Source organism: Sus scrofa, chromosome 9 (genome assembly GCF_000003025.6).
Source record: "Sus scrofa isolate TJ Tabasco breed Duroc chromosome 9, Sscrofa11.1, whole genome shotgun sequence".
NCBI classification, from domain to species: domain Eukaryota; kingdom Metazoa; phylum Chordata; class Mammalia; order Artiodactyla; family Suidae; genus Sus; species Sus scrofa.
Genome location: NC_010451.4, coordinates 10019946 through 10033172, shown reverse-complemented (window position 1 = coordinate 10033172; position 13227 = coordinate 10019946). Strand labels below are relative to the sequence as shown.

General features: G+C 49.9%; 1 protein-coding gene across 1 annotated transcript in view; it reads right to left on the bottom strand.

Annotated features, from left to right (window-relative positions):
• Window positions 1-1010, bottom strand: part of DGAT2 (diacylglycerol O-acyltransferase 2) — a 33920-nt gene extending 32910 nt beyond the window's left edge. Inside the window, 1 exon segment of the mRNA NM_001160080.1 lies at window positions 805-1010. Coding sequence (NP_001153552.1) covers window positions 805-844 — 40 coding nt within the window. The 5' untranslated portion in view covers window positions 845-1010.

The following is a 13227-nucleotide window of genomic DNA, read 5'->3' as shown; positions in this document are numbered from 1 at the left end:
TCTGCCCCCGATGCACACAGGGCCTCAGCTGCACGATGGTAGAACAGAGGCACTGGCCACACTGGAGGGGACCCAGGGTCCTCTGCCCCACCTTCTAAGTGTGCCAGGCTCACAGTTGCTGCTCAGTGGGCTCCAGAGCCTGGCATGAGGGATGAGTGTGGGGCAAAGGATGGTGTGGGTAGGTACTTCTCCATCTGGAGCCTGCTTCAGGGGATTGCAAAACGCTTGCCACTCTGCCCCATCCAGCGCTTCACAGCTTGATCCACCAGGAGAGAGGGGCCAGAGCTGCCAGGGGCCAGGAGCAATGGCGACGAGTGGAGGGGCGCTCTCAGATATCAACCCATTTCAGGGACGTGGTGTCAGAGGTTCCCCCAGATTGATGAGGGCTGCTAGAGTGGAGAATGTGCCCACACTTGACAACCACGCAGGCAGCCATTATTCCAACCTCATCTCAGACCCAGATGAGGAGGGGAGAAGAATGGGGGCGGGGTAGGGGAGAGGGCGGCAAGTTGTCCCAAAAGAAAAGAAAGGGCTTGGGACCTCGGCCCACATTGCGGTCCGTGGTCCCGCAAGGTACCCCCACTATATCCACACACTCCTTCCTGCCTGTCTTAGAGCCCTTCATCACATCCTTTCCTGAAAGCCTTCTTGCAGCTGCATCGCGCCCAGAAAAAGCCCAAGAGGCCCTGCAGACCCTGGGCAGTGACAGCTCATCTACCGGACCCTTAGCCCAGCGCCCTCACGGGACAGCACCGCTCCTCCCTCAGAGCTCTCTCTTTCTGGGCAGCCGGGCCCGGTGCTCACCTCGCAGGACCCCGGAGTAGGCAGCTATGAGGGTCTTCATGGCGAAGCCGGTGCAGGTCGGGGCCCCACGGGAAGCCGCCTGACCCCGCGCCCCTGGCCCATGCCCCGGCCGCCAGGGCCAGGGCTTCGCGCCGAGCACCGGAGCGCGGGGGCGACTGCGGCCCGGGGAGCGGGGGGCGGGCGGCCCAACGGGCCCAGGCAGCGGCCAAAAGCAGTGCCTCCGCCACGGCCACCGCCACTGCGTCCGCGGTTCGGCGCGCGGCACTTTGTAACCTCACAAGGGGGCGGGGCCGACGCGGCAGGGGCGGGGCCGACGCGGCAGGGGCGGGGCCGACCGTCCCAGCCGCGGTCGCCCCGCCTCCGTGGGGGGCGAGGGAACGCGGGGGTCGGCGGGGCGCAGGCGGGCTGCGCCGGGGTCCCGGCTCTGCGCTGCTGTGCAGTGCGCGGAATTTTCTTTCCAAGCGGCCGCCTGGTTATGCCCGCGGCTCCCTCCGCCCACACTTCGCCGCTCCCGGCGCAGGTTGGTGTCGCCTGGCAGCAGGGACGTGGGCCGGGAGGTCGGGCACGTGCAGGCCAGGCCGGGGCGGGCGGGAGTTCGTTTTTTCCTTTTGGCAGGGCCTGGCTTTGGCTTCTAACGCCCAGGTCCCGCCGCTGGTTGGTGGTGGGACTGGGATTACTTAAGTAGGGATGGGCTCTTAACCGCCGCCGCCCCCGGCCCCCGTCCCTGACCCAAGCTGCCTCTACCTTTCTATCTGTGTCTCTAGAAACCTCACAGAATATTTATACACTGCTGAGGGCTGGGAACCCAGCGGAATCGGTCGAGGCCCTGCCCTGCGGATGCTCCTGTCGGTAAGAGACAGCCACACACAGATGCTGGCAGCCATGCAGAGACAAGAGAGAAACCTCTGGCTATAGACCCAGAGGAGAAGGTACCATGACTGGGGGAGGAGGGTGACTGGGGGCTGGGTGCCCTTCCTAGAGAGATTCGTGCACAGAAGTGTTGGAATCAGACCCAGAGCCACTTCTGGCCCTCCCTTTCTTGAACTTCACTTTCCATATCTGTACAATGGGAACAATAACATTTATTTCGTGAAGGACTTTGAGAACTAAGTGACATAAAGTATGAAGGAAAAAAAAAAAAAAAAAAAAAAAAAAAAAAGCCCAGCAGGAATTACCACTGAGGCTAAGTGGGTTAGGAATCTGACTAGTGAGAGTCCCTGTTGTGGCTGAGTGGGTTAAGAACTTGACTAGTATCCATGAGGATGCAGGTTTGAGCCGTGGCCTGGCTCAGTAGGTTAAGGCTCCTGCGTTGCTGCAAGCTGCGATGTAGGTCACAGACGTGGCAGGGATCCCGTGTGGCCGTGGCTGTGGCATAGGCTGGCAGCTGCAGCTCTAAGGCCCCACCCTAAAAGAAAAAAAGAAGAAAACAAAGCCTAGCATGGTGCTAGGCACACAGAAAGTGTTCCAAAATTATTTTCCCTGCCCTTTAATGAGCAGCTTTGTAGATGGCAGGTGTGGGGGTAAAGCCATAAAAGCCTTTGAAAAGGCAGCATACTTGGGGCAATGTTAGGGCACCTGGGAGGGCTGGAGCCCAGGCAGCTGGGGGAAATGAGGCTGGGGCTAGATCTTATGAGGGTTCTTAACTGCCACTCTTGAGACACTGGGGTGAGCTTGAGGGACATCTCTGAGGAGGGAAGTGACTGGTCACATATGTCTTTAAGCATCTTCCACCTATCATGTGGGGAGAGGCTGGAGGCCAGGAGGGCAGTGAGGGGGCAGTGGGGGGGGACCCAGGTGAGAGAGAATAACCCCTGAGCTAGGATGGGAGTGGAAGGATGACGGGAAGGCCCGGTCTAGAGAAAAGTGCCCGAGGAGGTGAGATCGACTGGAATGTGATCGAATGACTTACCAGATGTGGAGGGTGGGGGAGGTGGGGTAGGACCAAGCATGTCAGTGAAAAGGTTGGGGACCGCTTGAGCAAGCTGGGTGTGGGGTCTCTGCATAAGGGGAGCCGGAGTCTCTGCTGTTGAGGTCTTGCTTGTCTTTTCTTAGGGGAGGGGGGTGTCAGAAGTCACAGTGCCAGGGCAGCACGTGACAGATGCCACTGACAGGACCTAGAAACACTGCCATTTGTTCAGCCCACTCAAGGCCATGGGTGTAAACCTTGAGAAAAAATCGTGGAGTCCCGAGGCATGAGTTGGCCAAGAGTGGAAGGAAGAGCTTCCTAGGTGGAGGGACCAGCCTGTGGTGAGGCTCTGATGCTGGAAAGATCTTGGTGCCTTTTAGGAAACCGAGGGAAAGCTAGTGGCTTCCAGGTTGGGGGACATGGAGGTCCTGTATGTGCGAAGACTGGGAGGTTGGAATGAGCCGCGCAGCAAGGCGGATGCTGAAGGCGCTGTGAATTCTTTAATTCTCTCCCCAGAGGCGTTTCGGATCCCTTTGGAGGCAAGGCTCTCGCTGGCCTAGAAGGACCCCAGGTCAGAGTGTGGTTTGTGCCTGTTCCAGAGGTGTCTCCTATGGGGAGGCCTGGGGGCAGAGCGCGTGGCCCAGCCACTGTCCCTAAGAGGCAGCACTTGGGCTGGGGAGTGAGAGGTCTGTGTCCTGGCCTTTCCTGTCCCACTGACTTGGAGCCCATCCTTGGGCAAGTCACCTTCCTGGCCTCTGATCATGGAGGTGACAGTTCCTGTCTTGCCAATTGCACTTGAATATTTGAGGATCCGGTGAAATCGCAACATGGTAAAGGGTGTCACCCCTAAACTATGAAAGTAAGATACTGTTCTCAGAAATGGCAAGACTTTGGATCGTGACCAAGGCCTCTTGAAACATTCAGATCCCAGGTGCATCTACTTCAGCACAGTTTTCCTGGGCACCTTCCTGGGCCCGGCTCTCACGGGAACACAGAGAATAATCGGACACAGTCCTTGGCCTAATCAAGAGATGGCATCCCAAAGCCAATGGTAACAGCAAGACAGCCCGGCGGTGGTGCAGGGAAATGTGGGCGGCTGTGCTGAGTTCAGCCCTTCCCTCTGTGCTGTCACCTTCGGCAGTGTCTGCCTCTCCCCTGGGCCAGGAGCTTTCCCAGGATGGGCAGGAGCCTCATCACTCTGTGCCCCGCTGCAGGCCCGGCTCAGATTTGCAGCTCAGTCAATGGAGGACTGACTGGGGAATGAGTTCAACAGAGTCATGGACAAAGTGCTGTGGGAGCACTAAGGAGAGAACGGTAATTGAGAAGGTTGAGAAATGATGGATGGCATTGCTGCTGGACCTCAGATGATGCGTGTGATTCTGCCAGGCAGAGAGGAAGGAGAAGGCCTCTGGGCAGAGGCTGTAGCCTGAGCTGAGTCCTAGAGGTGGGCACCATGAGCACCCTGCTGTGGCTGGAGGCAGGATGCTGGAAGAGGGTTGCAGGCAGGGAGGAGTAGGAGACAAGGCTGGAGAGGTTGAATGGAACAGATCTGAGGGGGGCATTGTCATCTCATCGAGAAGCCTGGGCTTCAACCTGTGGGACAGGAGCCAAGGGGGGGGTGAACAGAGCACCCCGATTAGATGGGAGGGTTGAAACGATCAGGGGGGTGGGTGGGTGGGTGCTGTGGGGGCTTGGGACGAGCCAAAAAAACCTGGTCCCAGTCTGGGCCCATCATACGCACTAGGGGAGCATTCACCAAAAGATGCTGAGAGGGGCAGTCCCTTGCTTTTGGGTCGTCTCACAGTCACCCTCCATACCTCTGTGCCACCCTCAGACCCAAGCTTCTTTCTTTCCGGCTTCTGTGACTCCTAGTGTCTACACATCTGTCTTGCCCGAGAGAGGCTACTTGAAGGCAAAGGTGGAATCCGCATGTTCTCTGTGTCCCAGCCCCGGGCCTGGCCCACAGGAGGGACCTGGCTGTTGTTGGAAGGAAGAAAGGAAGGAGCGGGGAGGGCAAGAGAGAGCACGGGCCGAAGGGAGAGGTGGCGAGGATGCTGCTGGACTGAGTGGTGGTGGGCGAGAAAGAAGGGAGGGCTGGGGAGCTGCTGAGGCCGTAGAATCTCGAGGTGACGTGGGCGTAGGGCACACGCTCAGAGGTGATCGAAGACGACTTTAGGTTTCAGACCAGAACCCGGGAGCACGGGCCCCCATCTCTAACGCCAGGCATTGCAGGAGAAGGGGGGCGCTCAGGAGCGGCCTTTGGCCCTGTCTTATGGGACACGTCTGGCTGACAAGAGAGGAGGAGGAGGGCTGAGACCCTTGGGAACCAACCCCATTTTAGCATCTTCTGTTGCAATATGTACAGAAAGTTCCCCTTGCATCATTGCGTCCGTAAGTGTCTTACTCAACCCTCCCAAGACCTTTCCTCTGCAGGGAAGGGGCGGGAGGAAACCTTTCGTTGCACGGAGAGCTCCCGGTGCATTCGGCTTTTTATCCATCTGGGCCCCCTTTCCCAAGACCCTCCTAGCTCTTTGCTGATCCCGACTCTCTGGGAGCCTGCATTCTGGAGGAACAAACAGACGCATTGACAGACAATTACTGTGTGTGGATGGCTGTTAACTAGACTTACTGCGGTGATTATTCCGCAGTCTATGCGTATGTCGAGTCATGTCCTACACCTGAAGGAAATATGATGTTGTCGTTTTAAAAAAGACAGTGCTGTGGCTGTGGCTGTGGCTGTGGTGTAGGCTGGCAGCTGTAGCTCCGATTTGACCCCTGGGAACTTCCACATGTCGCGGGTGGTGCAGCGCTAAAAAAAAATAAATAAATAAAAACAGTTTTATTTTATTATTATTATTATTATTATTATTATTATTATTATTATTTTGCCATATGGAAAAAAACTCCCATGCTCCCAATTCTTGTTTTCCATCATAATCCTTCTACAGATAACATTTGTCAAGGACTCGCTATTAGGCCCTGCACGAGTCACTCTGTTCATTCCTTTAGTCCTTACAACAATCCCAGCAAGGAGGTGCTCTACTTATTCCCATCTGGATGGAGCACAGGGAAACTGAAACCTGACACAGCGAGTGACAGTCACACGTCATCTGTGTCACCTCACGGGTTCTGAACAAGGCTGCATCTGAAGAGAGAGTTTCACTGCTAAAGAGAGCTGGAAAAACTACTGCCGAAAAGTAACTGCCTTTTTCCTTTTTAAAATTGTTTTTAGGAGTTCTCATCGTGGCTCAGTGGTTAACGAATCTGACTAGGAACCACGAGGCTGCAGGTTCGATCCCTGGCCTTGCTCAGTGGGTTAAGGATCTGGCGTTGCTGTGAGCTGTGGTGTGGGTTGCAGACACGGCTCGGATCCCGCGTTGCTGTGGCTCTGGCATAAGCCGGCGGCTATAGCTCCAATTGGACCCCTAGCCTGGGAACCTCCATGTGCCGCAGGTGCAGCCCTAAAAGGACAAAAGACCAAAAAAAAAAAAAAAGAAAAAAAAGAAAAAAAAAAGGAAGATGGATCTGCCTGGAGATGGGGACTTTGAACACACACAACAAGGGGGAGAGAAAAGGAAAATGTCCAGTGAAACCCATGAAACTGGAGGACACCAGGACTGGCAAAGAGAAAGGCATCCAGTACAGAGGCGAAAACCCCCTTCAAGGAAAACCGCAGTGCGAGCGAGGGCCCTGGGGGAGTGGGCCCCCGGTAGCAGTAGCCTTGGTCAGAGGACGCTGGAAATGTGGTGCCCTTGACTTAGCTGTATCTTTCTTTCTAAGCAAAGCCCAGTGCAGGCACAGAGATGCGTGAGACTCAACCCTGCTCCCGGGGAACTTGCAATTCAGGGAGGTACTTCTGGGCACAAATGACTGCAATCGAGGGAGGAAGTTGGAGATGTCAGGGCAAGGGGTTTCTGGGCAAATCAGGAACCCTTCCTGGACAAGGGCACAGTGTCACTGGGCCGGATCTACCTAAGTACACGCTGTGCTACACTCTGCTGTGGTGGTTCTCAGACCTTCCCGGACAGCAGACTCACCCAGACGCCTTGGTAAAACACAGCTTGGTGGGTCCCACCTCTAGAGTTTCTTTTTTTTTTTTTTTTTCTTTTGTCTTTTTGCCTTTTCTAGGGCCACTCTCGCAGCATATGGAGGTTCCCAGGCTAGAGGTCTAATCGGAGCTGTAGCTGCCGGCCCATGCCAGAGCCACAGCAATGTAGGATCTGAGTTGTGTCTGCAACCTACACCACAGCTAACGGCAACGCCGGGTCCTTAACCCACTGAGCAAGGCCAGGGATCGAACCCGTAGCCTCATGGTTCCTAGTCGGATTTGTTAACCACTGTGCCAGAACGGGAACTCCTAGAGTTTCTGATTCAGTAGGTCTGGGGCGGGGCTGAGAATTGGCATTTCTGACAAGGTCCTGGATGATGCTAAAGCTGCGAGTTTGAAGCCTGCTCTTGGAGAATTACCAGTGAACAGCTTTGTGCCGAGGACCTGGCAGAACAGCTCAGAGAACCTGCAGGAGGAGCCTGTCATCTCTGAGGGTCATGGGGGTGCTGTTGAGCTGGAGAAGCATCGGGAGACTGGAGGTGAGGGTGGAACGGGCCTTGCTTTTCCAAAAGGAGAAGTGGCTGTTCTCGTGAACACGTGCAGGTGGGAACACGTGCTAAACTTCCGCACGTGTTTATTTCCTATCTGCCAGTTCCGTTCTAGGTACATTGCATGTGTGGATTTATTGAAGCTTCACAACAACCCTTTGGAGTAAGTACTAATCAGTCCCATTTTATTTATTTATTTATTTTTTGGTCTTTTTGCCTTTCCTAGGGCCGCTCCCACGGCATATGGAGGTTCCCAGGCTAGGGGTCTAATCAGAGCTGTAGCCACCAGCCTATGCCAGAGCCACAGCAACGTGGGATCCGAGTCACGTCTGCGACCTAGACCACAGCTCACGGCAACGCCAGGTCCTTAATCCACTGAGCAAGGCCAGGGATCGAACCCACAATCTCGTGGTTCCTAGTCGGATTTGTTAACCACTGCGCCACCAAGGGAACTCCTAATCAGTCCCATTTTACAGTTGAAATGGAGGCACGAAGGTTTGAAAAGCTCGATTCCCTGCCTCTGCAGTCAGGCACACTCAGGGCACTTGAAAAATATATTGTGAGAGCCAGTAGTACATGTCATGTAACCCAGATAACTGTTGTCATTATTCATCCCTTCATTCATTTCTTCACTCATTCAATGTGTTTATCACATACGTGCTCTCTGCCAAGACTGGTGTAGTACTAGGGGTACATTGGTGAGGAGAAATCAGACCCGGTTCCTGCCATTCTGGAGCTTTTGTGGTTCAAGGTCAAATTAAGAAGAGGAAATACCATCCGTGAAGGAAGAGGCCAGAGGCCGATGTGAATTTAGCATTGACCTTGAGCTTTACACTGTATATGCATCTTGTTATTTAACTTTCATAACCCTAGAGGTATGAGGTCTCAACAACCTTGAAATATGGCTGAAGAAACAGAGGCTTAGAGAGAAAGAGCTGCGACTGGAATCTGAATTAGTCTGATGACAAAGGCCTTGCTGATTCTAATTCACCTGGGCCTGGATGGGAGGGAGGGGTGGGAGTGCCAAGAGGGAAGGAGAGAGAGAGAGTAAGAACCTGAACCAGACATTTTTTTCCTTTTTAGGGCCACACCTGTGGCACATGGAACTTCCCAGGCGAAGGGTTGACTCGGAGCCAGAGCTGCCGGCCTATGCCACCACCACAGCCATGCCAGATCTGAGCCGCATCTGCAACCTATCCTGCAGCTTGGGGCAACACCAGATCCTTAACCCACTAAGGGAGGCCAGAGAGCGAACCTCCATCTTCATGGATATTGGTCAGGTTCTTAACCTGCTGAGCCAAAATGGGAGCTCCTGAACCCAGATTTTTAACAACCCTTTTAGTCCTGTGTTGGGATGGTACAGTAGAGGACTGGGCAGGAAGGAAAGCCTGAATCTGAGTTTCCAACACTGCCGTTGGGCAATCGCAGAATTCATCAAGGTTGTCACGTCTTGCCTACATGGTATTGGGAAAGAGGCTCAGACCTGAAATAAACTTGGAGGAATTTGAACCCAGGCAGTTATCCCAGGGTGACCTCTAGCAGGCCAACTCCCCTTGGGTCTGGAGGCTTGTTCTTTACGGTATTTTGCACACTCTGTATCCCACACTTTCCCTCTGGCCTGTCTAAGCCTCAGTATTATACTAGGCACCAATGACGAAGAAATAGCTTGGCCATTCTGAGAGCACTCCATTGGGACATTTCAACAAAGATATCACATTCATTGGCACATGGCCATACCACCCAAAGCAATCTACAGATTCAGTGCAATCTCTATCAAATTACCCATGACATTCTTCACAGAACTAGAACAAACAATCCAAAAATTTATATGGAACCACAAAAGACCCAGAATTGCCAAAGCAATCCTGAGGAGCAAAAACCAAGCAGGAGGCATTATTCTCCCAGATTTCAGACAATATTACAAAGCTACAGTAATCGCGACAGTGTGGTCCTGGTACCAAAACAGACATACAGACCAATGGAACAGAATAGAGAACCAGAAATAAACCCAGACAGTGATGGTCCATTAATCTCTGACAAAGGAGGCAAGAATATAAAATGCGAAAAAGTCTTTTCAGCAAGTGGTCCTGGGAAAACTGGACAGCTGCATGCAAATCAATGAAACTAGAACACACCCTCACACCGTGCATAGAAATAAACTCAAAATGGCTTAAAGACTTAAACATAAGACAAGACACCATCGAACTCCTAGAAGAGAACATAGGCAAGACATTCTCTGACATCACCCGTGCAAATGTTTTCTTAGGGCGGTCTCCAAGGCAACAGAAATAAAAGCAAAACTAAACCAATGGGACCTAATCAAACTGACAAGCTTTTGCACGACAAAGGAAAACACAGAAAAGAGACAACCTACGGAATGGGAGAAAATAGTTTCAAATGATGCAACTGACAAAGGCGTAATCTCTGAAATATACAAACAACTTACACAACTCAAGGGCAAAAAAAAAAAAAAAAAAAAAAAACCCAATTGAAAAATGGGCGGAAGGCCTGAATAGACATTTCTCCAAAGAAGATGTACAGATGGCCAATGGGCACATGAAAAAATGCTCAACATCACTAATTATTAGAGAAATGCAAATCAAAACTATCATGAGGTTTACTACCTCTCACCTCTCAGAATGCCCATCATTAACAAGTCCACAAATAACAAATGCTGGAGAGGGTGTGGAGAAAATGGAACCCCCCTACACTGTTGGTGGGAATGTAAATTGGTGCAACCATTATGGAAAACAGTATGGAGGTACCTCAGGAAACTAAATATAGAACTACCATATGACTCAGAAATCCCACTGCTGGACGTATATGTGGACAAAACTTTCCTTGAAAAAAATACATGCACCCTTATGTTCATTGCAGCACTATTCCCAATAGCCAAGACATGGAAGCAACCTAAACGTCCATCAACAGATGAATGGATTAAGAAGATGTGGTATCTACACTCAATGGAATACTACTCAGCCATCAAAAAGAACAAAAATAATTCACTTGCAACAACATGGATGGAACTAGAGACTCTCAGTGTAAGTGAAGCAAAGTAAATAGGAAAGAGAAAGACAAATACCATATGATATCACTTATATCTGGAATCTAATATAAGGCACAAATGAACCTTTCTACAAAAAAGGAACAAACTCATGGACTTGCAGAACAGACTTGTGGTTGCCAAGAGGGAGGGGGAGGGAGTGGGATGGACTGGGAATCTGGGGTAAATAGATGCAAACTATTGCCTTTGGAATGGATAAGCAATGAGATCCTGCTGTATAGCACAGGGAACTGTATCTAGTCACTTGGGATGAAACATGATGGAGGATAATGTGAGGAAAAGGCTATACATAGGAGTTCCTGTTGTGGCGCAGCAGAAGCGAATCTGAGTAGGAACCTTGAGGTTTTGGGTTTGATCTCTGGCCTTGCTCAGTGGGTTAAGGATACGGCGTTGCCATGAGCTTTGGTGTAGGTCGCAGGCGCAGCTCGGATCCTGTGTTGCTGTGGCTGTGCTGTAGGACAGCAGCTACAGCTCGGATTGAACCCCTAGCCTGGGAAACTCCATATGCGGCTGGTGTGGCCCTAAAATGCAACAATAACAAAAAAGAATGTACCTATGTATATATATGACTGTCACTTTGCTGTACAGCGGAAATTGGCAGAACAATGTAAATCAACTATAATGGAAAAGTAAAAACCAAATTTATTTGCACAAAGTTTTTCATAATAACTTCTTATCTTTTTAATATCTGTAGGAGCTGCCATGCTTTTTCACTCTTGATATTGATAATTTGTGTCTTCATTCTTTTTCTTTTGACCAATTTGAGTAGGGATTTATCAGTTTTGTTTTTCTAATAACAATTTTTGGTTTCAATGATTTTCTCTGTTTTCAATGTTATTTATTTCTGCTCTTTTTTTTTTTTTTTTTTGACTTTGTATGGATGCACCCGCAGCATTTGGGGATTCCCAGGCTAGAGGTCAGATCAAAGCTGTGGCTATCTGCCTACACCTCAGCCGCAGCAACGCCAGATCTGAGCCATGCCTGCGACCTACACCACAGCTCACAGCAATGCCAGATCCTTAACCCACTGAGCAAGGCCAGGGATCAAACCTGCAACCTCATGGTTCCTAGTCGGATTCGTTAACCACTGAGCCACGACGGGAACTCCCCTCCATTTTGTTTAGAAAACAAATTTTATGTGGTTTCAATTCTTTTAAATTTGTTGAGGTTTATTTCAAGGACAGAATACAGTTAATATGATTTATCTTGGCAAATGTATGTATTATATATATTAAAATATATGTATTTATATATCTTTCAAATCTTAAATGTGCATTTGAAAAAAGTGTTTATTCTGCTGATGTTATGTACAGTATTCTGTAAATACTAGTTAGATCAGGTCTTTTGACATTGCTATTTGTGTCTTCTATATTCTTGTGACTTTTCTGGCTACTCGTGCTATCAATTATGAAATGGAGAGAGGAAATTTGAAATCTCCAACTATAGTTTTGCACTTGTCTATTTTTCCTTTTCAATTCTATCAATTCAATTCTATCAGTTCTTTTTTTCTTTCTTTCTTTCTTTTTTTTTTTTTTTTTTTGGTCTTTTTGTCTTCTTAGGGTCACAACCACGGCATATGGAGGTTCTCAGGCTAGGGGTCCAATCAGAGCTGTAGTCGCCGGTCCACGCCACAGCCACAACCACAGCAACACCAGATCTGAGCCGCGTCTGCGATCTACACCACAGCTCATGGTACTGCCAGATGCTTAACCCACTGAGCAAGGCCAGGGATCGAACCCAAATCCTCATGGATGCTAGTTGGGTTCATTAACTGCTGAGCTATCAGGTTTTGCTGAACTATTACAGGCTTAGTGTTATTACGTTTCTTGATAAACTGGCTCCTTTATCATTATATAACATCTCTCCCATTTCCTAGTAAATTCCTGTTGTTAAATCTACTTTGTCTGATAAAACAACCCTGATCCACTTACCTTAACTTCCTTTTGATTAATGCTTGATTGGGGTTTGCATGGTGTAATTTTTTCCATCCCTTTTTTAACCTTCGTATGTTTTTATATTTAAAGTTCTCGTAGACAGCGTGTTGTTGAGTCTTCTTTTCTTTTTAAATTTAGATCCCCTTTTCCTCCTTTTATGCCTCATTTGGGATTAACTAAGTATTTCATTATGATTCCATTTTCTTATACGACTTGCTTATTGATGATACCTTTTGGAAAAAATTTTAGGGGTTGTTCCAGGACTTTAATAAATATCTCCTATTTTTTGGTGAAATGCCAATCCCTAGGTGTAGAAAAATAGAAGAAGTTATGGTCAACAGAATGTATGCCTGCAAGTTGGCATGCCTCCTTTTCTCTCGGACAGTTAGTCTATTGGGGTCAGTCTAGTCAGGAGTTGAGCTGGGTGTGGGTCTTGTTGCTTCTTTCATTGTCTTGGAGGCGCCGTAAGTTTCAGATATTTCCAGGGGTTGACTGATGTTCGCTTGTGCCTAGCGTGGAGTCTAGAATATCGGAGGGGTCTTCTTTGCCCCCTCATCCCTTCCTTCCTCCCTCCCTCCGACTGCTGTCTTTCCTTCCTTCTTTTCTTTCTTCTCTCTCTCTGTCTAGCTTTATTGATGTATAATTCACGTACCATGAGATTCACTATTTAAAGTGTACAACTCAGTGGATTTTAGTTTATTCACAGAGGTGGGCAACTGTCACCCCAGTCAGTTTTAGAACATTTTGCATTACCTCAAAAAAGCAAAAACTGGAGTGCCCTTGTGGTGCAGTGGGGCTCTGATCTGGCATCGCCACTGCAGTGGCTCAGGTTGCTGCTGTAGTGCAGGTTCAGACCCTGGCCTGGGAGCTTCCACATGCCATGGGTGTAGTGCAACCAAAAACCAAAACCAAAAGCAAAAGCA